General features: G+C 38.0%; 1 protein-coding gene across 4 annotated transcripts in view; it reads left to right on the top strand.

The window, feature by feature from the left end:
* The window catches only part of atp8b2 (ATPase phospholipid transporting 8B2), a 45,413-nt gene that overhangs the window by 15,312 nt on the left and 2,873 nt on the right, over positions 1-27,228 (top strand). For 3 of the 4 annotated variants that reach the window (XM_027152925.2, XM_027152918.2, XM_027152911.2), the window contains 26 exons: positions 267-325; positions 483-596; positions 1,643-1,741; positions 2,790-2,851; positions 2,974-3,046; positions 4,119-4,189; positions 4,330-4,409; positions 5,142-5,300; positions 5,393-5,481; positions 5,632-5,828; positions 6,507-6,715; positions 8,032-8,066; positions 9,189-9,357; positions 9,714-9,902; positions 10,477-10,592; positions 10,963-11,127; positions 14,404-14,515; positions 15,937-16,042; positions 16,190-16,385; positions 16,463-16,646; positions 21,542-21,765; positions 22,582-22,665; positions 22,753-22,998; positions 24,218-24,356; positions 24,552-24,682; positions 25,475-25,956. In XM_027152925.2, the coding sequence (XP_027008726.1) occupies positions 267-325; positions 483-596; positions 1,643-1,741; positions 2,790-2,851; positions 2,974-3,046; positions 4,119-4,189; positions 4,330-4,409; positions 5,142-5,300; positions 5,393-5,481; positions 5,632-5,828; positions 6,507-6,715; positions 8,032-8,066; positions 9,189-9,357; positions 9,714-9,902; positions 10,477-10,592; positions 10,963-11,127; positions 14,404-14,515; positions 15,937-16,042; positions 16,190-16,385; positions 16,463-16,646; positions 21,542-21,765; positions 22,582-22,665; positions 22,753-22,998; positions 24,218-24,356; positions 24,552-24,682; positions 25,475-25,951 (3,785 nt within the window). In that variant the 3' untranslated portion in view covers positions 25,952-25,956. Of the gene's footprint in view, positions 1-266; positions 326-482; positions 597-1,642; positions 1,742-2,789; positions 2,852-2,973; positions 3,047-4,118; positions 4,190-4,329; positions 4,410-5,141; positions 5,301-5,392; positions 5,482-5,631; positions 5,829-6,506; positions 6,716-8,031; positions 8,067-9,188; positions 9,358-9,713; positions 9,903-10,476; positions 10,593-10,962; positions 11,128-14,403; positions 14,516-15,936; positions 16,043-16,189; positions 16,386-16,462; positions 16,647-21,541; positions 21,766-22,581; positions 22,666-22,752; positions 22,999-24,217; positions 24,357-24,551; positions 24,683-25,474; positions 25,957-26,090; positions 27,224-27,228 lie in introns of those variants that run through there. The other variant, XM_047811323.1, reaches the window with a different exon arrangement.

Raw genomic sequence — 27,228 nt, 5'->3', positions numbered from 1 at the left:
CGTAAGATTTTTTATGTAAATTATACATAATAATTTTCCTTAAATCGGACTGACCACATATTCTTTAAGTGAAGTCCAGCTGCATCTAACAATAAAAATAGTTCTCTCTTAATGTTTAGCAGATGGTTGTGTAGTTTGAGTGTTTTGAGATCAAGTAATAAAACTAGAACCTGCAATAATATTATTCAGTCAATAGAGCAATAAAGTTGCTTTAAAACTGCTTCTTTTATGGTCTTATTTCCAAATACATATGTTTTCTCTCATAGAAGAGGAAAGGCGGGTCCGGGCTAACGACAGGGAGTACAACGAGAAGTTTCAGTATGCAGTGAGTTGGACTACAACATATACACAAGCTTCTTACATACACTCATCGACTTAAATATTCTAATTATAGTGTTATGTCTGTGTACTTTCCCCTAGTATTTAATAATGGTTAACTTAATAATATGACCCATTATGTCTCCTCTTCATGTTCTCCCCAGAATAATTGCATCATGACCTCGAAGTACAACATCATTACCTTCCTGCCCATCAACCTTTTTGAGCAGTTCCAGGAAGTTGCTAACACCTACTTCCTGTTTCTTCTCATTCTCCAGGTAGCATCAGGTCTATAATTATAGACACATAAGGTGTGATATGTCCTGTTAGGAAGCATTGCCTCCAGAGGTATATTATTTTTTTATATAATAGCATGCACAGTATGTTATTCAGCTTATCCCACACTTGACTTCCAGACTTGTCAAAGACTACAATATTTAATTTATGGATAAATCACACATCAAGCCTTTTAATTGGTTTATAGTTTCATGTTTTGGAAAATCCATGTGACTTGTAAGTTGCTGTTTTTACTGAACAGTAATTAACAGCCATTCCCTCTCTTACTTTTGCTCCTTTTCTCTCTTGAAATTGATAAGACAAATAAACACAGCTTGTAAACCTGAAGTCTCACTGACCTGAAGTCTCCCCATGACAGGACATATTGCACCCTGACTGTTACAAAGCACTTACATTCAAGACAATGTCTCCTAACAAAATTTCACCGCAGTACTATTTTTCTTTATTAAACGTTTTGTATTTTTTAACCAGTTTATTTTTAAGCTTAGAATATGTGAAGAATCTGTTATACAAGTCCAGGGAATGAGTCGTTACTATAAAAACTATAATATATTAGAGTTAGTGCATCAATATTAGCCTATTGTTCATCAAGAACTACTGTAGTACTGGTATAAAATATTAGGACCAAACCTTCTGAATAAGATTTAAGAACAGATTTAGCTACACTGGGGTATAAAATACATACGCTGCAAGTTCAATGTTTTTGAATTGAACTTGAAGGGCTGGGCTCAGACTTTATGCATAGAGGTAGACATTACTCAACATATGGTGTTTGTTATGTGAGTAAATACAATGTAAATGATAGATATTCTGTCACTTTGTGTCTATAATCATGGCAAAGGCAAAAGATGAAAGAAGAGAAAAATGTGAATATGATTGTAGAAAGTACATTGTTCCATGTATTAGCTACTACAAGATAAAGTCAGTGCACCTCTTAATCTTTCTGTTCTCTCTCTCTCTCTCTCTCTCTCTCTCTCTCTCTCTCTCTCTCTCTCTCTCTCTCTCTCTCTCTCTCTCACTCTTTCAGTTGATTCCTCAGATCTCCTCTTTGTCCTGGTTCACTACCATAGTGCCTTTAGTACTGGTGCTGAGCATCACAGCAGTTAAAGATGCCACTGATGATTATGTGAGTCTCTCTCTCTCTCTCTCTCTCTCTCTCTCTCTCTCTCTCTCTCTCTCTCTCTCTCTCTCTCTCTCTCTCTCTCTCACACACACACACACACACACACACACACACACACACACACACACACACACACACACACACACACACACTCGCACCTGTTAAAATGGCAGGTTATGAGACGACCCGCGCATCACTAATACCTATGGTGTAGCATGGTGATGGTAGCATCATGCTTTAGGGCTGCCTTACTTCAGCTAGCACTGGGTCTTCTAAAAAAGTAGAGGAAATCACGAATAGCTACAAAAATGTCAAAATTTTTAGGAAGCTGAAGATGAAGGAATTTCATCTTTCAGTGTAACAATGACCCAAAGCATATATTCAACTCAACGTAGGAATCAAAAGAAGACCAGATTTTTAAAATAATATAGCCAAAGCCTAGACCTGAATCTAAAGAAATTAAGTGAACTGTGCACAGATGTCCTTACAATTTGATAAATGTAGAGTGTTGCATGAATCTAGATTTGTGCCATGCTGATGCACTCTTACTGTCAGGAAGCAGACTTCTGGCCATGTGCAGTTGTTCCGTGTCATGCGTCTGCCCTGCCTTTGTTCACTCCTCCCCGTCTCCACACACCTGTACCTTATCGTTAATTGTTGTGTATTTAACTGAGCCGCGTTGCCGATGGAAGCGTGGAATCGTTGTAGTATCAGTGTAAAGTCTAAGTGTCATCAGTGTTACCTTATTGTTTCTTCATCATTTGTATTGTTTAATTATCGTCTTTTCCCCTGTTTTGTATTTATTAGTTATTAAACCCTATATATTTGAAGCTATCCTGCATATGGGTCTGTCTCCCTCCTTCCTGGTCATGACACTTACCCAGAGACACCTGTCTAGTCATAGGTTCATATACTTCATAACCTGCTTCAAATAGCACAGCACATAACACAGCATCCTTCTGCCTAGATGTGATTCATAATAATAAAATGGCTGTAAATAAAAGAATTCAGAATTTTCAGAAGCATAGACCTGTTTTTTCCTTTGCTGTAGTTTCGTCACAAGAGCGATAACCAGGTGAATAACCGCCAGTCTCAGGTGCTCGTCAATGGCAGGTGAGTCTCAATGAACATTTATTAACATTTACCGGTTTTTAGATATACAGATTATTAGATGATAACAGGTATTGCTTCCTTTTAAACCATATTCTTAAGCATTTTATCTGTCTGCCTTACAGTCTTCAGAAGGAAAAGTGGATGAATGTGACAGTAGGGGACATCATCAAACTAGAAAACAACCAGTTTGTTGCAGTAAGTAATTCTCCCTCATGCTGTCTAATAACATAACCATGTTCTCAACTTGATTAAGACACATCACATAACATTTAATTGAAGAATTGTCATGTGTTGCACAGCATCTGGCGATATCAGTAATTGCAGGGCTCTAAAGTTCTGAAGACAGGCAAACATGACATCTACACCCCCCCCCAGCAATAATAATAAAAATAAATAAATAAATAAAAATAAAAAATGGGGGAGTAAGGATTACTGAACGCAATTTAAGCAGATACAAAGAATTTGTTTCGTTTCCATTTATTAATTTGTGTGTGTGTGTGTGTGTGTGTGTGTGTGTGAGAGAGAGAGAGAGAGAGAGAGAGAGAGAGAGAGAGAGAGAGAGAGAGAGAGAGAGAGAGAGAGATTATGACTGGTGTTGTTTATTGTGTTTGTTGCCTTTTTGGTCTCTTTTATCATGTGTAATGTTGCTCCCATTTAAAACAGCTCAGCTCAAACCCAGTCATCTTTAGGGTCATGATTGAGGACAATGTCCCATCCAGAGACAAGCTGTTTCGTGTTGAGGTTTTGTTCAAACCGACAAAAGAAAATACCCTCTCTAATGAAAGTTTTTTTTTATTGGTTGTTGCGTTAAATCTTACCCAGATAGTGCTATTTTCTGATTGGCCATTGTGTAGCCTCTATTTTTGATTGGCTGATAAGTGTCAGGCTCGACTAAGAACTGAGACGCGCTTGATTTCTGCTTGGTTCCATAGACACAGCTCTGCGGACTGATACATTTTGGGAGCTGCGGCTTATTAAATATATGATAAATAGTCAAAAAGATTTTCTGTGTGAGAAATACAATGTGTGGTGGGAGAACGTGACAAGACCCAAATACGTACCTCTCAATGCGTGGCACTTGACAGCCCTGGTAATTGACTTTTGATAGAGTGGAATACTTAAACTAGTTCACTTCCTGTGGTGTAGCTTGTGACAGTTTTTTTTTTTTGTATTTTTGTATTTTTTTTTTTTTTGAATGTCTGTATTGTGATGATGAAATGTGTGTGTGTGTGTGTGTGTGTGTGTGTGTGTTTGGTGTGTGTTACAGGCTGACCTGCTCCTTTTATCTAGCAGTGAGCCACATGGATTGTGTTATATTGAGACTGCAGAACTAGATGGGTAAGACTTTGTCAATTGAAAATAAATCTGTTTACATGTTACATAAACGCTTTGGTGCATCACATTTAATTTTCAAAGAAAACAAAAGCAACAAATTGTCATTATGGTGTTGTGTGTGTGTGTGTGTGTGTGTGTTACAGTGAGTCAAACATGAAAGTGCGTCAGTCCCCGTCTGTTACTTCAGAACTTGGAGACCCTACCAACCTTGCTCTATTTGATGGTATGAGAATGTTGTGAAGTGTTGTGAAGTTAAGTGCTGTAGTAATAATGATATTCTTGCTTGTGGAAATATGGATGTTTTGGGGTGTCTTTAGGATATAAATCCACAAAATCAGCAACGTTTTTGGCTTTTTCTGGTCTGTGCAAAGCAACCATGAGATGCTTGTTTTGTGTATATATTTTTTACACTTTCTTCGGCACTCATGCATCTCTGTGGCTATATGGCAGTTTTCAGTAGTCCATTCAGGTGCTACAGTGTCCATGTGGACCATTTATCCTGTAGTATTGTCATCCAGCAGTGTCAGTTTTACCAGCTAAACTCCTTTGGTTTGATTTCAGCTCTAGCTTTTTTGTTTCTGTCTTGTTTAGTGGTATAATAAAGTGTCAGCAATGCGGGGATAAAAAACAGACCCAAATGCAGGATAGCTAAAAAATAAACTGATTTAATAACTTAAAAACACAAATCAGGGACAAGGACTCGACAAACGACATGACAAAGACAACAAGGGTTTCGTGCCGCCATAGGCAACGCGAAACGGCTAAATACACATGACAATTAGACATAAGGGGAACAGGTGTGCAGAGACGGGGAGGAAGAGACAAGGGCGGGGCAGACACGTGACACAGAACATGAACAAACACACATGGCTGGATTCTGACATAAAGGTGCTATGTGAATAGTGTTGATCCATCTACTGTACATTATGACATCCTCTCATACTGTACTTTGTAGGTGAGGTGGTGTGTGAACCTCCTAATAATAAGCTGGATCGTTTCTGTGGGACTCTATACTACAGAGATTGTAAGTATGCTCTGACCAACCAGAACATGCTGCTGAGGGGCTGTGTCCTGCGCAACACTGAGAGCTGCTATGGTCTTGTCATATTTGCAGGTATGTGTATGTTCGTGAATGATCCTTTTTAAAAAAAAAATGATGCTGAAACATTTAATATTGACAATTTCTCAATGGGTCCACTCGAATAGGTCCAGACACCAAGCTGATGCAGAACAGCGGACGCACAAAGTTCAAAAGGACGAGCATAGACCGTCTGATGAACACACTGGTTCTGTGGGTACGAGAATCTTGCCCATCTACTTGTTTACATACCAAATACAGGTCTCAAATATATTGCATCTGCTATACTCTGATCTCTCTCTCTCTCTCTCTCTCTCTCTCTCTCTCTCTCTCTCTCTCTCTCTCTCTCTCTCTCTCTCTCTAACAGATTTTTGGTTTCCTGGTGTGTATGGGTATAATATTGGCCATTGGAAATGCTGTGTGGGAGAGAGAAGTAGGGTCTCTCTTTCAGCGTTATCTCCCATGGGATCCTCCTGTTGACAACTTCCTGTTCTCTGCCTTCCTCTCCTTCTGGTCCTATGTCATCATTCTCAACACTGTGGTGCCAATCTCGCTGTATGTAAGGTAAACAAAGTACAAGAATACAATACAGACAGAGATAGAGAAACAGGTGATATGTCACTTTTCTATCATTTGGATATTCTTAAGAACTGTTTGGAGCCAGGGGGAAATTCCCTCTTTTACAGGTGCTCATATATTATTTTACTATCATTGGCAGCATCAGTCTCCTTAATTATTTTCACTTGCAGACAAGTTTCTTTTTGTTCTTACCAAAAGAAAAATGATCGATGTTTTAAAGGCAAAACAAAACATTATTTTATCTTCTGTTGCTACTACAAACTTCTCTTTAATAGAAAAAAATACAAATAATCAAGTAATGCTGCTGCTGGATTTAATGGTTATATTGGCAACAACTGGTAGTAAATTGTTAGAAATTATATAGAAATGTATTGTTGTCTTGTCTGGATTCGTTACAATCCTATATATACAGTACACACACACACACACACACACACACACACACACACACACACACACACACACACACACACACACACACACACACACACACACACAAGGAAGACAAACCATGCTTAGTTTTCTTGTTATTTCAAAGGGGTAAAGTCTATGATCCACATTCTTTCATTTTAGTCAATAAAAGAATTCTCTAGTCAGTTATATATAATATTTAAAATAAAATCTTATTTTACAAACTGCATTTTTTTTCTCCCTTTCTGTCAGTGTGGAAGTGATTCGTTTAGGTCACAGTTACTTCATTAACTGGGACCGGCGGATGTTCTGCAGTCGCAGTAACACAGCAGCAGAGGCTAGGAGTACGACACTAAATGAAGAGCTCGGTCAGGTGGAGTATATTTTCAGCGACAAGACAGGAACCCTCACTCAAAACATCATGACCTTTAACAAGTGCTCGATCAACGGAATTACTTACGGTGAGACAAACCAAATGCTGTTCATTTTTATTCACGCTCTGAATGAATATATATATACGTATGCTGCATTTTTTAAAATAAATATGCTGTATATTTATTAGACAAATGTACAGCTTATTTCATTTGATCCTATTCTATTTTACTTTATTTTAGTTTTCTTATGCTATTAAATTTTTTTTTTACATCCTCTTTGTTCTATTTGATTCTATTTTCATATGAACAGTCATAAAAAAGCATTTTACTGCATGTCATACTGTCTATGATTGTGTATTTGAGTGTATTTGCTACACCTGTAGCAATGGATAGAGTACAAGTGTAGTGCCAAATATTAGCGCATAAATATACTTAAAACCATAAATAGGCATACAAATCGAATATATTACTCAAAAACATCACGGTTATTTTCTTTTACAACTCCTAGCCAAATAATTACACAATAACTGACTCTAATTTTCAATGAAAATATACACAAGCAAAATGCAAACCCTTATAGGTTAAATGAGGTAGAGACAAATCTTAACTCATATAATGATTCATCTTTTCATGTTTTATAACCATGAAAAGAAACTCTTATAACCATTTATAACCATGAACACAAACTCTTGGAGGTAGGATGTAAATGCAGGCTGTTTATTGAGTATCGTTAAAACAGACACAGTACAATACATTAGAAAAAGGCTCGAACAAGGATGAATAGTGAACAATCCAGAACAAGTTAAGCAAATTAGACCGGGTCTAAAATCAGGTTGAACCCAATCATGGGCAAAAACAAAGAATATGCTTACTTTAGAAATCTAGCACATGCAGGAGCATAAAGACAGGCTTAGTACTGTACATGTCAAGACTGTGAAAGGACTAATAGTACACTTCACAGCTGAAACCAAGGTGCAGTTAACCAGTGCTGAACCAGACATACACTACATAACCAAACACAGGTAAACACAACTAGAATGATGGCGACTGGGAGCACGAGAGTGCATATGGTTGCTGGAGGTGTGAGTTTGTAGGCCACGGTGAAATGAGTCCATGTCATGTGAGGATGTGACGTAAATAAAGTATCCAATAAATACTTTAAAGCCCTAAAATATATATATATATATTTAAAAAAATGATAACATTTTTTTCATTCATTTATTTATCTGTTAATTTAATTATTCAAACACAACCAAAAACATAATTGAGTATCAGCTGTATTTTTCCCCTAACCTCCCAGTGTTATAAATCACAGACCTTAACCCTAAGGAAAAAAGAATGCAAAAGACTTAATCTACTTAATGTGCATTTCTACTGTTTTTTTTTTCTCTTCTTACATACAGGTGAAGTACTGAACATTCCAGGAACTCAGAATAAAGTGAGTGATACATTACGAATGCCGATAATGTGACACGATACTGTACAAAAGAATTAGGTAAAGCAAAGACATTACTGGGTGAAAGCACAAAAATGCTTTAATGATGTAAAGCTACGTATGAACATTCGACCTTTTACTTTTAGACACTGTAAGTGACATTTTAGCAAATAAAATTTTGCTCTGGGTCGCTCGTTCTTCCTTGATGTCATGTATCGTCTTGATCTGCGGACTAATATAGACATGTGATGACGTTTTAGACAGTGTTGTTGCTACCGTGGCCAATAATAGACAGTGAGGGCTGGTACTGTACAATGATAAGTGGGCAATCAGTGGTAGTGGTTCAAACACCCCATAATGATAACCCCATAACCATTATAATCCCCATAATCAATATTTACAAAATTCCACAGAGCCCTAACTCGTTTACACACAAACTTTACACTAAGGATGCTCTTGAAATAATAGCATTTTTTTCCAAGCTGTGTTTTTACCTACAGCATACGTTAGTTTCCCCCTGTTGCTTCTGCATGCTTCTGTAATGCCCCTATGCCACTTGCTGCTTTCCAGACTTAAAACCACGTGAAGTAAATAAGTCATCGTTCTTGTCGGGAGTGGTATATTACAACAGAAGCATGTGTACCGTAGAACAGAGTACTGCAGTCTTGGTCATGTGCGATACCTGTCGTGATGTGATGTGCTAGCAGCAGATACATGAAGCACTTGTATTTCTCTATAAACGATACATCAAACAATACATCAACTTGCAAAGACAGTCAAATAAATGTAAAAAAATTTAAATGCCGGTCAAATTCTGAGCATTTGTTAGTTGCTGCACAGCAATCACAAAGAAAAATAGGTAAAGCCTGCCCCTGCCCCTGCCCCTGCCCCGGCCCACTGCTGCAGCTTGTCCCGTTCTCTCTTGTAAAAGTGATTAACATCAGATCAGATATTTTTATTTATAACATCAGATATTTCTTGCATAACATATGATTCTGTTTCTCTGAGTTATAGTGCATTTTGTCTATATTTATAACCTTTTCCCCCCTGAGTATTAACTATATTGCAAGATGTGTAAAGGTTATTAAGCTTTATGCAGTCTAATGATATAATGGCATTTCGCAGAGGGCTCAGCCTCTGGATTTCAGCACGTGGAACTCGTTGGCTGATTGTGACTTTCGATTCTACGACTCATCGCTGCTGGAAGCTGTAAAGGTTGGGGAGCCAACAGTGCATGAGTTTTTTCGTCTACTGTCTCTTTGTCACACCGTCATGAGTGAGGAGAAAAGTGAAGGTATTTGCTAACAAATTCAGGCCTGGTTCTTGATTACTTTGTCTAATGATTTTTAGAGCATGACTGACATCTTTTGTTTAAATAGAATAGAATAGAATAGAAGCCCAATTTTCTTGTTTAAGACAGGTCGTAACTATTAAGTTTGAGCATTATACTTTTTGTTATCCTGAGGGACAATTTTGAACACCTAGACCTTGAAACCTGAATTGTGAATCTGGTTTAAATCAGAAAAAAAGAATAATTTTTTATAATAAAATTAGAGGGAAATGGGCCGGCAGATTCAAGGCAGTAATGCAATTATATCTAACTCATTATGTTGCTTTGTTTCCTCAATTGTATCTGCCCCTTGTCTGTAGGAGATCTGGTGTATAAGGCTCAGTCTCCTGACGAGGGTGCATTAGTGACAGCAGCACGCAATTTTGGCTTTGTGTTCCGTTCTCGTACGCCTGGAACTATCACTACGCAGGAACTGGGAAAAGCTGTCACATACACACTTCTTGCCATCCTGGACTTTAACAACATCCGCAAGAGGATGTCAGTCATAGGTATGACATACTGTACACACACACACACACACACACACACACACACACACACACACACACACACACACACGAGTATGTACCATTACTCTGCAAATATAATTTGCTTTCAAAATTTTAATATGCACAATGTTGTTTATATAAAAGTGTAATTCAAAACCAACTTTTCACATATTCACACACGTGACCCTTGAGTTCTGAACTTACAGTTCAGATTGTTTGGGCTAAATCACAAATGTTACGTTACCAAAACGGTATTGTATTGTACAAAAAAATGTATTGTGATGCAATACGAACTTTTTATGCAATAAGAAGCAAAATGTTTTGTAATGCAATACCAACTTATTGTTGTAAAATACCAACTAGAGGTTACAACTCCATACCAGATGATATGGACAGCCAACTTGTAGACTTATAGATGCTGACAGGTTAATGGGCTACGATAGTCCTTTCTAGATAGTTCTTTCTATTAAAAGGCAGAATAAATATAAACAAAAAATGTATTAAAAAGAGAATAGCAAAAGAGCATTTTTTCATAGAGCATTTATTTACATTTGTGTGTGTGTTGGTGTTTTAGTAAGGACTCCTGAGGGCCATATTCGTCTGTACTGTAAAGGGGCAGACACAGTGCTGTTTGAGAGAATTCACTCCTGCAACCATGAGCTGATGAACATGACCTCAGACCACCTCAGCGTGAGTATGCTTGTGTTTAACCCTTTATTCTAACCTAGAATAAAGTACAAGGAATTAAAAGAATTACCCGGTCTTGTTTTCTGTATTACTTTACTTTAAATTGATACAGAAAACAAGACTGGTAGAGGTTTTAATTCCTTGTACTTTATTCTAGGTTAGAATAACAGGTTAGACGTTTGTTGTAATTTAATAGTTAAACTCTGCCACCTAGTGGACTAGTTCTGATAGTGAATATTTGCTACTTCAACAGTTGCAAGGACTTTATAGCTAAGAATTGAAGAAGTGCCCTGAATCAGATTATCTTTTTTATTTAGCAACATCTAGAGCAGTAAGAAACTGTCTGCAGATGTCTGTGTGGGTTTGTGAATAGGAGTATGCAGGTGACGGGTTACGGACGCTGGTGCTGGCCTATCGGGATCTGTCTGAGGAGCAGTGGGAGGTCTGGGCAGAGCGTTTCCGTGGTGCTGAAAAAGCTACAGATTTCAGGGAAGATCGTCTGGCTGATGCTTATGAGGAGATCGAACAGGACATGATGGTACTGTACCACAATAGATGGTTTGGAATAACAGTGTATACTGTACGAGGTCTCTGCACCACAAGTCTGGATAATGTCTTAACATGTAGGTATAACATACTCAGCAGAATTGCGTTTTTAGGTGTTGGATATGTTAAAAGTCATTGCACTAATCTAAACTAATTATTTTACTGAGGAAAGAGGACTTAGCTGAAGTGACACAGCTGACACAACCGAATAGTGATGTGAGTAGTTAACTGATCTTTGCATTAAATCCCCAATTACACCAAGTCTAATTTCAAGTTATGGTTAAGGGTTCATAAGGAGTATTCGCAGTGTTTGTGAAAGGGTATTCCCTTGATTTGGGATTACAGGGTTAAGACCAAAGGTTTACATACACTATTCAATTTTTGCGGATTTGTCGCGCTTAATTGTTTCAGATCTTAAAAAAAAATGACATTTAAAATTTGAATTAGTTCAAACACTTCGGTTCCTTTAAAACTAGGTAGACTTTCACATATGCTTTGAATCAGTGTTTTGCTGAATTACCCAATTGCACATCAGTTTTATTCTGATAAAGAGCAGAATCCATAGTTATGCCTAAATTACACCCACACCAACACATTGTCACCACCACATTTGACTGTTTGTATGATATACTTATTGCTAAAAGCTGTGGTATGTTTACACCACTTGTAACGGCAAAACTTCCACTTTTTCCCAGACTGTATTCTCAGAAAGCTTGGGGGTCATGTGTTTTTGGTAAATATGAAATAAGTCTTCATGTTCCTCTTGACTAGCAGTGTTTTTTAAAGTGACGTGGCATATGGCTAGGTGTGGTGAACCATACTCAGAATTTGTTCTCTGCATTTAACCCAACCAAAGTGCACACACACAGCAGTGAACACACACCTGGAGCAGTGGGCAGTGGGCTGCGGTGCTCGGGGGGAGTCGGTGCCTTGCTCAAGGGCACCTCAGTTGTGGCCAGCCCGAGACTCAAACCCACAAACTTAGGGTTATGAGTCAGACTCTCTAACCATTAGGCCACGACTTCTCAATGTATGGCACTGTATCTGATAAATGTAGACAATGACTGATTAATGAAAGATTAGTGAACGAACTGGAATCTCAGGAGAGTATTGTGGAAGCTTTCTGCAGTTCAATGCAATTTTAAAATCAAATCTTGGGAAGCCAGAGTGGAACTTTTATGGGGTCAGTTCCTACCCATATCCCATATAAGTGACACCCTGATTTAGATGCATTATCTGTCAAAAGTTGTCAAGTCATTTTTTAATTACCTCAGTTTAAAATGCACATGAATAATGAATGTAAAACAGCATATTATGTTTGTCAAATAGATTGGAAGATAAACTCTTTACCGAGACGCTCACTACTTTATGTTCACAATGTTTAATATATATTGTTATCATATAATATGTAGTGTCACTTAAAGTTTGTGAATCCTTTAGAAATTCCTATATTTCTGCATAAATATGACCCAAAACATCTGATTTCAAGTCGTAAAAGTAAAAAAAGTGAATGCAATCAAACAAATGAGCAAAAAATATTATACTTATTCATTTAATTATGGATCAAAATGATCCAGCATTTAATATATATGAATTGAAAAAGTATGTAACCCTTTTTTTTCAGTATCTTTTGTGAGCCCTTGTACTGCAAGTTTCCGGCAACTTTTGATCACAATGGCTTGGAAGAATTTTATTCAATTTCTCAGTACAGAAGAGCTTCAACACTGGGATTTTACTGGGTGTCCTCAGATGAACGGCTTGCTTTAGGTTCATCCACAATTTTTCTTTCGGATTAAGGTCAGGACATTGACTTGGCCACTCTAAAACATTATCTTTAGTTCATAGACAGTTGTCTTGCCATTTTTCTTTAGAATTGAATGGATTAATTCTGAATTCATGGTTCCATCAATGATGGCAAGCTTTCGTGGCCCTGATGCAGCAATACAGGCTCAAAGCATGATACTACCACCACCATGTATTACAGAAGGTATACTGTAAGGTTCTTATGCTGGAATTTAGTATTTTCCTCTTTCCAAAAATAACTCGTCTCATCTCAAACCAAAAAGTTTATTTTGGTCTCATTCATCTGCAAATTATTTTTTCAGTAGTCCACTACAATGGCAGCAATGTTTTTTTTGGAGAGTAGTGCCTTTCTCCTTGCAACTCTGCCTTGCACACCGAGGTTGTTCAGTGTTCACCTAATGGCAGACTCACGAACAATAACATTAGCTAAAGTAAAAGAGCCTTTTAGTTGCTGAGAATTTACCCTGTATTACTTTCTGACCCAACAGACTATTAACAGAATACTGTCTTTCTTCTGGTGTGATCTTTGTTGGTTGACCACTTCTGGGGAGGGTTCCAGTGGTCTTAAATTTGTACAGAATCTGTCCGATTATAGACTTTTAGAGTCCAAACACTTTAGAGATGATTTTATATCTCTTTCCAGCTTGATAAGCAACTATAAAGGTTCTCAGAAATTTCCCTTGTTTTTTTATATATCTCTGTTCTTTGAAAAAAAAAAATATTGTACTCACTAATAATGCGCGGTTTTTTTCCAACCCGCGGGTCAGGCTTTTATTAAATTATTGGTCACCCCATCCACGGGGTTTGCACAAATTGCACACAACATGTTTTTATATTTTGTTTTGAAATATATTGTTTTTTAATATGTTGTTTTTTATATTTTGTTTTTAAATACCCGCTCCAACCCACCCCGCAGTAAAGTGACAATTTCTTTACCCACCCCAACCTGACCCTCCGGTCACCCGTGGGTCACCCCGCGGGTGACCGGCATGAGATGACTCGCACTAGTACTCAAGGTGAATTGATTTTCATCCAATTGACTGAAATTAGATAGAGGTTCACATTATTTTGCCTCTCACAGATATGTAACATGTAACATGTATTGGAACATTTTCCTTAGTAAAAAAATTAGCCAGTATAATATATTTGTCTGATCTGTTTACCTGGGTTTACTTTGTCTTATTTGGGGAAAATCTGATGATGTTTTGGGTCATATTCATTCAGAAAACTAGAAATTTCTAAAGCGGTTCACAAACTTTCAAGTGACACTATATATTAATTTGTTTCTATAAGCAGACTGTTTAATATTTCAAATCAGCTCATTGTCTGGATAATACAGGATTCATTCGATTAATTCCAAAGGAACTAGTGTAAATAGGGGACTTGGTGTCAGATCTCGCATAAGGTATGATTTCATGGGCATTGTGTACATAGCTCATGTATTGTTTTTCTTTATATGTTGTAGCTTTTGGGAGCCACAGCTATAGAGGATAAGCTGCAGGAGGGTGTGGCTGAGACCATCGCTATCTTGTCACTGGCTAACATTAAAATTTGGGTGTTAACTGGAGACAAACAGGGTGAGTGAGAAGCATATTAACAACATCCACAAAAAACAAACCCTGCACTATAAGAACTAAAGGACGTTACGTTCATCGTATGATCCTGAACAAGATATAAAGCATTTTTAGATGTGCAGTGACAGATGGTTATCTCTACTGTACCAGCACTGATTTTTTCCTCCCACATTGTGTAGGGTTATAACATAGAATTGAAATTTGAACGTTTGATTTATGTACACACTAGAGGTCTTCTCGGGTCTAAAGAAATGTACCCAAACCCGAAGTGACCCGAATCACTTTTTACCCGAGCCCAACGTGCATAATGATTTTTTTTTTTTTTAAGAAAGATCCGACCTGAGACAAACCCGAAAAAATTAGAACTGAGTCCGACCCGACGGCAATTTTTTTTACCCGACTGGACCCGAATGTTGCGTAACTCTACACTAAAGTAACCGCTACAGAGTGATTTCAAAATTGATTGACAGGTCTGTTTCAACTAAAATGAGCTGACCACCAGCCACACGTCGCCGGCCACATGTCGCAAGCATTCTTCGCAAACAGACGAGAGGTTGGAAAAGGACTCGAGTCGCTGCACACACACATGATACAGTAGTTCGGGTCTTCTCTGGTCCGATACCCGAGACCCGATGCCGCTATTATTATACCCGACCCGTGTCCGAGTCACACGTGAAACTTTAAGACCCGAACCCACTCAGGTCTCGGTTTTCGGATCTAAGTGGACCCGTGAAGACCTCTAGTACACACTGTGTCTTACATTTTAATAATGTTTTGTTGGGACACAAAAAAAAGGTTGGGTACTCACTTCCCTGGCTTAAATTAAATTAAATACCACATTTGGCTGCAATTGAAGCTTTGTTTTTTTGCATATTTCAATCAGCTCTGCATATCTGCATATCTATATTCTGATTATTTTCTTATCATGATCATTTCCTTATTTGCCTAAATTGCTCAAGCTCTTTCAGATTGGATGGAGTCCTTTTGTGAACAGAGATTTTCACATGTGGCCATAGATTCTCAGTCGTATTGAGGTCTAAATATCGAGTGGCTATTTTCAGTATACTACTTCATTGTAGTTGTTTTGTCATTAAAAGAGGAATCTCTGTCTCAACCTTAAGTAACTTGCAGACTGGAAATGGTATTTGGCTATCCATCTCACATGATTCACAACATGATTCACCATGATTCACTATTCCCAGGGTGATGAGCATTGTTGAGTTCCTAGCAAATGTACGTAGCACTGTGTGCCAAGGACTAAAAATTTAATATTCCCACATAAGTCTAATTTTAGTTCCTGTTTATAAGATTATAAAATGTGAAAGGAGGTACGTTTACTTGTGATGTATTCATTATACTTTGCATGCTTATTAATTAACATACAAAATATTATTTTAATATGCCATAATGTTGCCTTCTTATAGAGACAGCGGTGAATATTGGCTACTCATGTAAAATGTTGACTGACGACATGACAGAGATCTTCATTGTTAATGGACACACTGTCCAAAGTGTCCGTGCAGACCTCAGGTATGGTATATTCTATCTGTTCATCCTTCTGCTCATTCATCCATCCATCCATCCATCCATCTTTGGCCTATCAAGTAGTCAGTTAGTTCTTTACTTTGCTGTGTTTCTCACATGTACCACTTGGTTGATTCACTTCTTTTTTTGCAGGAGAGCAAGGGAGCGCATGATGGAGTCTGCCTCCACAAGAGAGGGCGGAAAAGAGGCAGAGACTCCAGAGCTGGGTAACGGAATTGAGGCAGATGCAGCTAAGCAGGAGAAAGGTGCCCAAACCCAGTCGCATCCTACCTCAGTGCTGGAGTCCATGAGTGGAGAGTTTGCACTTGTTATCAGTGGACACAGCCTAGTAAGTGACTGGAATTTAATTGGTGGCTTAGTGAAAAAGGCCATTAACTCATGGTTAACTTTTGTTTCTGTTTGCAGGCTCATGCACTGGAGTCAGACATGCAGCATGAATTTTTGGAGACAGCATGTGCATGTAAGGCAGTGATCTGCTGCAGGGTCACTCCTCTACAGAAGGCTTTGGTGGTCGAACTCGTCAAGAGGCACAAGAAAGCCGTCACCCTCGCCATCGGAGATGGAGCCAATGACGTCAGTATGATCAAGAGTGAGTTACTCATGTTAAGGACTGACTTTCCACACGTGTCTAATATATATACCAGGGTTATTCAGTTACAATTCAAAGAGGTCCAGTTACTCAAATTTCCTCCCAGCAAAGGTCCGAATCTTATATTGTCACTTAAAATACCCTCATGTTAATAAGATCAATAACGCACATACATTTCTATATAATTTATTGTTAAATTTCAAGTGTTTTCAAAGTCTGAACTTGTATGGCACTTGAATGGAAAACAATCCTTTAGTTGTCTTTACTACATGTCAAGTAACAGACAACAGATACTGAATTTCTTCTGAATAAAATAAATAAAAAGTACAAACACAGCTTTGAGCAGCCTGAACTTAGGGCCTATATTTCAAGTAATGTAAAAGATTCAGAATCTTTTGAATAAAATAAAAGTGCTTTTAATCTTTAAGTAAGAAATGAAACAAAAGACTTTTGAGCTGCCCCTTTTTTAAACATTAACTACATTAATAACACAGGAACCTTAGGCAAAAGAACATTTCAAGTAAAATAGAACAGGGCAGAATTTACTGAATAAAAGAAAAGTGCAGAGCTTTGAGCAGCTCCCTTTTTCCTCTCTCCTTTCCACCTTTCCTTACTCCCTTTCCATCTTCCATTTCTAGTGAGAGAAATGGACATGTAACTGTCCTGCCAGCAGGTTGAATCTTAATTGTCCTGCCAGCGTAATTAGGTGCATTACTGCCACCTTCTGCTCTGGAGTATGGAGTAAACAGAAACAATCTGTTTTTGGCTTGGCTTTTGATGACGCTCCTGTCGTAACTAGATTAACTGCGCATGAATGAAAGATTTATCTTTTTATTAATATCAAAGATCTTATATAATCTTATAATATTATATTATAATAAGGAGATGTTTAATATGATAATATTAGAATTTTAACTCACTCGGTCCGGATCCGGACCGCGGTCCGCCATTTGGTGATGTCCGGTATATACTATAATTTGAGTTTCTTGGTATAATCTGCATATAATCTTTATAATAGGCAATAACCTTGAAGAGAGCAAACAATGAGAAATATACACTCACATTAGGACAGAAAGACAAGAAAAAAAATCCAAAATGCACAAATCCAAATGCATAAGGGAGTAAAATAAAGAAAAAAAATAGAGCTTGAATTAGAGTATGTTTTTAAAAATATTCACCCACTGCCAGGAAAACTCCCTTTTACATAACTCCGATCTTTCTCAAGCAAAAGTGAAGTAACTTTTCTTCCTCTTTCTTTCTTTTGAGATGGTCCTGAGAATAGTCATAGCTTTCATATTAGACACCAACAACTACATATTTCGTTGATGTGCGATGTAGGCCTGACAATAATACCATGTGGTTCATGTAACATTTCCCCTCTATCTCTTATCCCTCTATCGCTGGCTATATGCATATTAGAGCAGAAGAACAGATCTTCACCTTGCTGCAGAATTTCCCTTTCCACTAAAGGCAAACGCTCACTAGTGTAAATAGAAATGACCTGCATTGTTCAGTAATCATAGGAATACTGATCCCTACATAACAACATGCCAGGTTTATATTAACAGGAAGATGCTGCTGCCTGCCCAGGTTTTTATGAGCTTGCTGTTTTAATTCATACTGTTTACTGTTAGTCTATGAGTAAGGAAATTCTATCACTGACCCCAAAGGCCAAATCTACTTGTCCACATTCCAATAAGTCTAAGGAACCGAGCCAGGAAAAACAATCATCATGTCAGATTTGTGTGTGTGTGTGAGTGTGTGTGTGTGTGTGTGTGTGTGTGTGTGTGTGTGTGTGTGTGTGTGTGTGTGTGTGTGTGTGTGTGTGTGTGTGTGTGTGTGTGCCTGTGGAGTGTATACTTATGAATGTCTGATGCATGTTTTGCAAGCACTTCTTCATATAAATATAATATAAAATAAAAAATATTTTAAAATGTATACTACCTTAGAACCTCTAACCCCTGCATGTAAAAATGACACTAATATAAATAATATCAGGTCTTCTACCTTTAAGGTGATATAGCAACCAGCTAAATTCAAGTGAAAAACTAATTAAAAATTTGAATTGGGAAAAATTCCAACTTGTAATAACCAGGTTATGTACTTATGCACATATAATAGGGTTTTATAACAGTCTTTTATAATAGGGCATGTGGCTGTGTTCAGTAATTACCATACACATGTCATCAGTGAAACGATTCTTCATACCATTTAAAAAATGATCAACTGTTTCTGTAGGATTTTCTTGACGTCATGTCGGTTTCATTCAAATGCTGAACCCATGTTCTGCAAGAGTATACAAATAACCTACAAAATCGCACTGTCAAAAGGTACTGATCAGGGGAGTGGTACAAAACAACTTCCAAATCGTTAGATGTACCATAGTATCCAGTGAAGGCCATCACTAACTTAACGACAGTTAAAACCATAAGAAACTTAATGCGATATTAAAGACGCTACAGAACATCAATCTCTCGGATTCTTCAAATATATAGGATATGGAGTAGCCTTAATCACTCCAAACTGCACGGTAAAAGGTATTATATTATATTATATGTATATATAAAAAATATATATTATATTTTTAAGAGACCCATATAGATCATATATTAGGCAAATTTTAAAAGATATATATCACTCAGAGAACACCGTACCATAGTGAAGCATAGTGGTGGAGGTTAAATACTATCAGGGTTCCTGTCTTCATATGGAACTGTGGTTATACTCGGGATAGAGGGAATAATGGAAAGCTGCAAGTACAAGTCTAATGCGTTAGTTCAGGCTTCTGTAAAACTTTTAGCATGAGGAGCACAATGTTAACCAAAGTATCTCTCCAGAAAGAGAAGATCGTTGCTTTAGAAATCTGTGCAATGTTTGTACAGTATATGTATGCATGTGAGAGCGAGTTTTTCTCTAAACCCAATCGTGTCACAACTATTGACATTTAAAGAACAAGAATGGTTTGGAAATCGTTGGTGTTTATGACTAAATCTCTTATAGACTTTTCTCAACATGTTTCCCCTTTTACTGACCCACCCACTTGTTTTTTCCTTTAGAGAGGTCACAAATTCTAGTGCAAGTTAATGACCAGTCAGACAAATGGAGAAAGAAATAGAATCAAAGTTCAGAATTAAATCCTAAATGCTTCTTACTAAACAGTAATGTGTTTCCTATTTTTATTGTACAATCGGTATTTCAGTACCTAGCCTAATTTAAATCAGATTAAAAAAAACAATTAAATTTCTTACAGCAAGGATGGAGAAAGATTTGATCAGCCGTACTCAGTATCTACTCGAGTATAAATGGTTTTAACAGTATTACTGAAACAATATAGTTTATTTTATATTGTTATTTGATATCAAACAATACATTCAGCAGATTGCATGATCAAGTAGCCTATCCCTGATGAAATACTGTGTACGTTACCTGAGATGTGATAAATACTAGAACTTAATGAAGCCCACAGTATCTCTGAACATGATCTTTCCAAATCAAACCTGAAGTACAGTAATCCCTCGCCACTTCGCGGTTCAAGTTTCGCAGCCTCAGTGCATCGCTGATTTTTCAAAAATATTCATCGAAAAATTTAAATAAAAATGGTTTCCCAGGATGCCAGACAAAGAGAGAAACTCTCTCAGAGGCTTTGTACATACCCACGGGCACTCAGACGAGGCACATGATTGGTTCCCGGCACGAGATCTGAGCTGATTGGCTGCGCATCATCGCATCCTCTCCCAGCTTCTTCCCTTGCTGTATCTCGCCACTCTCGTTCATGCTGTCAACTGTGTCTCGCGTATTGTGTTCGAAATTAACTTTTCGTTAAACCCTTACAATGCCTTCTAACCGCCGTGCCCCTGCGAAAGATTCCTCTAGTAAGCCCAAGAGGAAGAGGAAGATGATGACCATCAGTGAAAAGGTCAAACTTAGGGCCAATCCTACTTCGCGGATTTTCACCTATTGCGAGGGGTTCCGGTCCCCATTAACCGCGATAAACGAGGGATCACTGTAAATACTGTAGGTCTAAAATAGGGATGTGGTACAGTAGCTCAGTACTTAAGGTGTTGGACTACTGATCGGAAGGTCTTGGGTTCGTACCACTGCTGGGCACCTGAGCAAGTCCCTTAACCCTCAATTGCTCAGTTGTAAGTCACTCTGGATAACGGTGTCTGCTAAATGCCATAAATGTAAATAAATCTGAGTGTCACACAGAGAGCTACGTGACTTCATACATGCTCCATTTAGTCACACTATCATGTTGTTTTTTTTTGTTTTGTTTTTTACACCAAATTTATATTTTGAAAGATGGTTTTAGGTGGAAAAATGAAGTACGGTTAAGGGGCACAGATCCTAGAAACTATTCTATGAGAATAATCCTACAGAATTAAAATGTACTGTAAATGCTTTCTGAATACTGCATTCTAGAACTAAATACAGATGTTAATTTATAAAAATGTTACTTGTAATCCATTACAGTCCAACACTGATTGTGTCCTTTTCCCTCTGAAGGCTCCATTTCTCACGGTGAGAGATAGGTTATAAGGTTATGTTATGCAATATTTTACTGTCATGCTATCAAACAGATAAAACAGATTAAAGAGATAGACAGAGTTGCAAAAATAAAAAAGGGCCTATAATGAGCTTTTGCTTATTTTGTCAGAGGTATACAAATAAGGTAAACACACTCCAATGGACCCTAGTGTCCTCAGCAGGTAGAGTCCGGTCTGGTCTATTGTTTAAGTGGACACCTAGGTACTTGAACCTATGAGCTGTTCCCTGAGCTAGCTACAAAATATATAATACATTTTATATAAAATATACATTTTGTATTTTTATTTTTGTATATACACATTGCACATAAATCTGTGCACACTCTGTTTTGTTTCTTCTCTCTCTAGCGGCTCATATAGGCGTTGGAATTAGTGGGCAGGAGGGCATCCAAGCAGTGCTGGCGTCCGACTATTCTATCTCCCAGTTCCGCTTTCTGCAACGACTGCTACTGGTACACGGCCGCTGGTCCTACCTGCGCATGTGCCGCTTCCTCTGCTACTTCTTTTACAAGAATTTTGCCTTCACCATGGTGCACTTCTGGTTCGGCTTCTTCTGCGGTTTTTCTGCGCAGGTCAGATGGTTGTGCCTATAGGCAGTGTAATATCATATGAAAACTCAAAACACCCCCCCCTCTCTCAGCTAAGCCTCATATACCTTAAACCATGTGGAGATGTGGTAGCCTAGTGGTTAAGGCATTGGATTACTGATCAGAAGGTCATTAGTTCAAATCCCAGGTCCACCAGGCTACCAATAGCATGGGCCCCTGAGCATGGCTCTTAATGCTCAGTTGTATAATTTGAAATAAAATGTAAGTCACTCTGGATAAGAGGGTCTGCTAAATGCCATAAATGTAAACCACGTACATAACTCACATCAATACTGTTATGAAACTTTGAGTGAGTTGTGGATTTTTGGAGGTTTAAAGCAGACATCCTACAGTTTTGTTGCATTAAATGGGAAAAGCGTTTAGAGGTGTATAGAGATTTTAGTACGAGTGGGGAACAACATGTCATCTCTGTGATTAAGACTATGTATTTTGCATGCTCAACTACAGTATTGCTGGACTGAAGTACAGCACGGTAGTCTTCTACCTCAAAGGAACTAATGAGAGCCTGTTTTGGCATTTTCAGAAATAATTTCCTAAAAAAGGAATCAAAATAAGGCAAAACAATCTTGTGAAAGATATGAAAACTGGGAAATCATGGACTTGGAACGTGGAAGACGTTATAAGACATAATTGTCTATACATTGCCTGGGTAACAAAAAAAAGAAAAAGGATTGGACCCTGGCATAAACAGTGATGGCGTTACAGTGTGTTCTGTTATGACATATTGTATTTATATAAAGTGTATTCCAAATCTGATCTTTGTATTTCTCTCTCATTTAGACAGTATATGACCAGTACTTCATCACTCTCTATAACATTGTGTACACATCATTGCCTGTTTTGGCCATGGGCATCTTTGACCAGGTATTCACATTACAAAGAATTAACTAATGCAGACATCTCTTTATTAAAAGATCATGAAACACCCACACCATCCTTTCTTTTCCCCAGGATGTCCCTGAGCAGCATAGTCTGGAGTACCCAAAACTGTATGAGCCAGGTCAGCTAAACCTGCTCTTTAACAAGCGTGAGTTCTTTATTTGCATTACTCAAGGAATCTACACATCTGTTGTGCTGTTCTTTGTGCCGTACGGCATTCTTTCACGAGCCACACAGAGCAACGGTGTTCCACTCGCTGACTATCAGACCTTCGCAGTCACCACCGCCACGGCCCTCATCATCGTCGTCAGCGTCCAGGTCAGTTATATTTCAGGTCCAAGTCAGTTATGATTATTAACCATCTATATCATCCAGCTTCTCCTTACTATAATAACACAATAGAACATTTGCCAATTGGTATAAAATATTTGTGTTATTTGACAACTTTGTGTTATTTGTCTTCACCGGTGCTTAGTTTCTGACCAGTTTTTGGCCGAACTGAGAATCTTCTCTTACAATGCGGGGAAATGAGTGTTTTTGTTTTATACTATACATTTAGTGCATACATCCACTTTCTAAGTTCACATCCATTTCTTTTGACTTTGTACTTTGTACTTTAAACAAAAAAGTACATTAACATAATTAACTGAGGAAAAAGTATTCAGACATAAGAAATAACCGAAATCCCCTCTTTTTTGCAAAGCCGTAGTTGACTAATACTAGATAAAGACATCTAATATATACATAGAATAGGATTAGCTGTTTGCAGCATTTTTGGCCTTTATTTCTTGGCAAATGTTGTAAAATGTCAGACAAGCAAGTGTCTTCATGGAGATTAAAAAGACCCAAATGCAAAAACAGCTAAAAACATGATTTATATAAAAAAAATAAACAAAAAGTCAAGACTAACCAAACAGAGACTACGAAGACAACACAAAGACGAGGATTCCGCACTGCCTTAGGCAACGGATAAATAGGAAGACCATTAGACACATGAGGACGTGTGTTGAGACAAAAATTATATAAAATCCAAGTGTGACAAATAAAGAATGCATTATCAAAATGTATAACTTTGAGTGCATGTAATATCATCCATAATGTTGGCCTACATCACTTAACACTCATATTACATGGGAAAATTTTCCATCCCTTTAGTTTACGTTTACGCCCTTATGCGTAAAACATTATGATCGATCGTCAAATCATTCAGAATGTCGGTATACTGTATATTTATCTTGAGTAACGACAGTTGCAAGAGCTATACATTATATAATGAACAGAAAACCTTTCTAAGAGAAGAAACGAAAAGAATTGTATTTATTACTTAAAAACAGCTACTGGATGTGCAGTCGAAGAGGTGAATCAATGTCTGTTACTTGATGTGCCTGTTAAAGGATGATGTAAATAATAATACGCTTTTGAATGCTATATTTTAGTATGCTATAAAACGTCAGACTGTTTAAGGAATTGACTATATTGCAACAGAATCCTGAGTTCATAGTTGTTCATGAAGGTTTATGTGTGTGTGTGTGTGTAGATCTCTCTGGACACAGGATACTGGACAGCTATTAACCATTTCTTTGTGTGGGGGTCTCTGGGGGCATACTTTGCTATCCTTTTCTCCCTGCACTCCAGCGTCCTGTTTAACTTCTTCCCCAAGCAGTTTCACTTTCTGGGTAAGGCTGCACTGATCTCCAAACCATTCCAGACCCCAAGTATACAAGTATACTGTATGTACTAGAGTAGAACAGAATTAATAAAACAGAAAATATCAGTGAACTTGTTGATTAATAGATAACTGGTTGACTTGAGGTAAACAAGTAAATCGTATGTAAGGTTTAATGGTGTAATATGTATTTGTTTCTCAACAGGAAGTGCGCAAAACACATTAGCACAACCAGTGGTGTGGTTGACTATTGCTTTGGCTACAGTCATTTGCATCGCCCCTGTGGTTACCTTTCGATTCCTTAAACTAAACCTTAAACCCCAGCTGTCAGATACTGTAAGTCAAAACATGTTTACATATGCTAAACCATGTGGTGTTTGTGGGTGTGGGTTAAGCTTTTATATGCAAAATTACCCCACAAGGAGGGAAATATCTGATGTATTTAACGTTTGGTTGGTCCCCATGAATAAAATTTTGTTTTGTTTTTTTTAATATACAAAACAAAGTGCAATTTTTATTTAAAATCATGTAAGAGCCTATATGGTTTCTTTTGTTTGTTGAGGTTATATTTGTGTTTAGGTTTAGACCCAGGATTAATTAATTCCATAAAAAATTATTATGGAAATCATTTCAAGGCTAGGGAGAACGGTGGTTTAGTGGTTAGCACGTTCGCCTCACACCTCCAGGGTTGGGGGTTCGATTCCCGCCTTCACCTTGTGTGTGTGGAGTTTGCATGTTCTCCCCGTGCCTCGGGGGTTTCCTCCGGATACTCCGGTTTCCTCCCCCGGTCCAAAGACATGCATGGTAGGTTGATTGGCATCTCTGGAAAATTGTCCGTAGTGTGTGATTGCGTGAGTGAATGAGAGTGTGTGTGTGCCCTGTGATGGGTTGGCACTCCGTCCAGGGTGTATGTACGCCTGAGATCCCACAGGCTCCTCGTGACCCGAGAATAGTTCGGATAAGCGGTAGAAAATGAATGAATGAATGAATGAATTCGAAGCTAATAAGAAAAATGTTTCCCTCTGTTTGCCTTGGCTTTTCTTGAAAGCCATCATGAGTTGATTTCATCTTTTTTTGTTTGTTTGTTTGTTTGTTTGTTTGTTTGTTTGTTTGTTTTATACCCTGAAGGTGCGGTACACTCAGCTTGTGCGTCAGAAGAAGTGGAAGCCTGGTGGGCGTGCCGGATCTGGTGTAGGTAGCGTGGGTGTCTCAAGGGGTGCAGCTCTTGGGCGTTCTTGTCATGGTGGCTCCCGTCGCTCAGGTTATGCATTTGCTCATCAAGAAGGCTTTGGAGAGCTGATCACATCGGGCAAAAATATGCGCCTCAGTACACTCGCTCTTGCTAACTTTGCCTCACGGCACAGCACCAACTGGATCGATACACTCCGCAAGAAAAAACAGACAGCGGCTTCCCCTCAGCAAACTTCATCCAACTCACAGGTCTTACACATTTCCACATCTTCCTCTCTGTGTGGCCCCCAGGAAACATGTCCACAGAGCACAGGACAAACACATGTGAACACAGTCCCCAGCAACAGTCTTAGTGATGTCCAGTTAAGCAAGACAAATTTTGCACAAATGGAGATTGAAGCTACAGTCTTATAGTGCAGGTAAACACAGGCATGTACTTTCAAATAGAAATCATTACTTAAGAAATCGTACAGCCATGTTCATAAAAGTGTGTGTGTGTGTGTGTGTGTGTGTGTGTGTGTGTGTGTGTGTGTGTGTGTGCAAACATTTACAGGGGTTGGACAAAACAATGTGAACACTGATGAGATATATAACATCTCTTTATTAATAAGGTGTTGGACAACCATTTGCATCTAATACAACCATATTGGAATAGATTCTTAATACTTCTGAATATCTTCTAACGGCACTTTGTAACCTTTATATAGCAATGTATATTCTAAGAGAGGTTTGAGCAGGAAACCTGCTTATCAATTTCTCTCCAGAATTTCATACATTGGCTTAATAATTTTCAAGTCGGGCGATTGAGCTGGCCAGGGTAGATGTTGAAGTTCATACTGGAGCTCAAACCAAGACTGAACTGTTTTGGCAGTTTATATGGACACATTGTCATCTTGAAATATGGCATAATTTTTTTAGGAACCATCATATGGACAATAGAATTCTAATCACTTAGAATTTCCAAATACTTGCTGGCATGTGACCTGATGATAAGGTCAGCAGAATACCAAGATTTGGCCACCTGGATCTTCACAGATCCACCCCTATATTTGACAGTTGGAACCAGACAGTCCAAGTTGTACTCTTTCTTGCGGGTTGTCCATTCATTAACTCAACCTGCTGTTGGGAATAATGTAAATGATGAATCACCAGACCATATCACTCGTTTCCAGTCTTTAGGTATCCAGGTTTCATATTTACAAGACCATCTTTTTATGCATTTTTGCATTGATGCCTATGAGTAAGGTTTTAGCAGTTCCACCTTTTCATGGATTTTGCCTTTGTGAAGTTCTCTGAGGACTATTTTTTGTGGAAGCTTGGATTTTAAGGTGGATATAAAGTTCTTCTGTCACTTTTTCTGCAGCAGTTCTGTGTTGTTTGAACACAATCCTTTCTAGTCTTCAATGATCAATAAACCCTATCACTAAGTTCTGATTTTCATACAGGATTATTCTTTGCTGATGAAGTCCTGACATGCTTTGTATACAAAGTCCTAATCATGGAGTCTGTTGCTCATAATCTACTAAATGTGCTCCCACAAAAATATTGTCAGAATAGCCTATACAAATATTAACAATTGCTGTTCACATTATTTTGTCCAACCTTTGTATCTACTATATTTATTATATCTTGTACAATACATGTGTAATCAGTAATCATTTATATTATAAACATGTTTAAACACTTCCGTA

Source organism: Tachysurus fulvidraco, chromosome 3, assembly GCF_022655615.1.
Source record: "Tachysurus fulvidraco isolate hzauxx_2018 chromosome 3, HZAU_PFXX_2.0, whole genome shotgun sequence".
Lineage (NCBI taxonomy): Eukaryota > Metazoa > Chordata > Actinopteri > Siluriformes > Bagridae > Tachysurus > Tachysurus fulvidraco.
The sequence above is the reverse complement of the archived record's forward strand: the minus strand, read 5'-3'. Positions and strand labels throughout refer to the sequence as shown.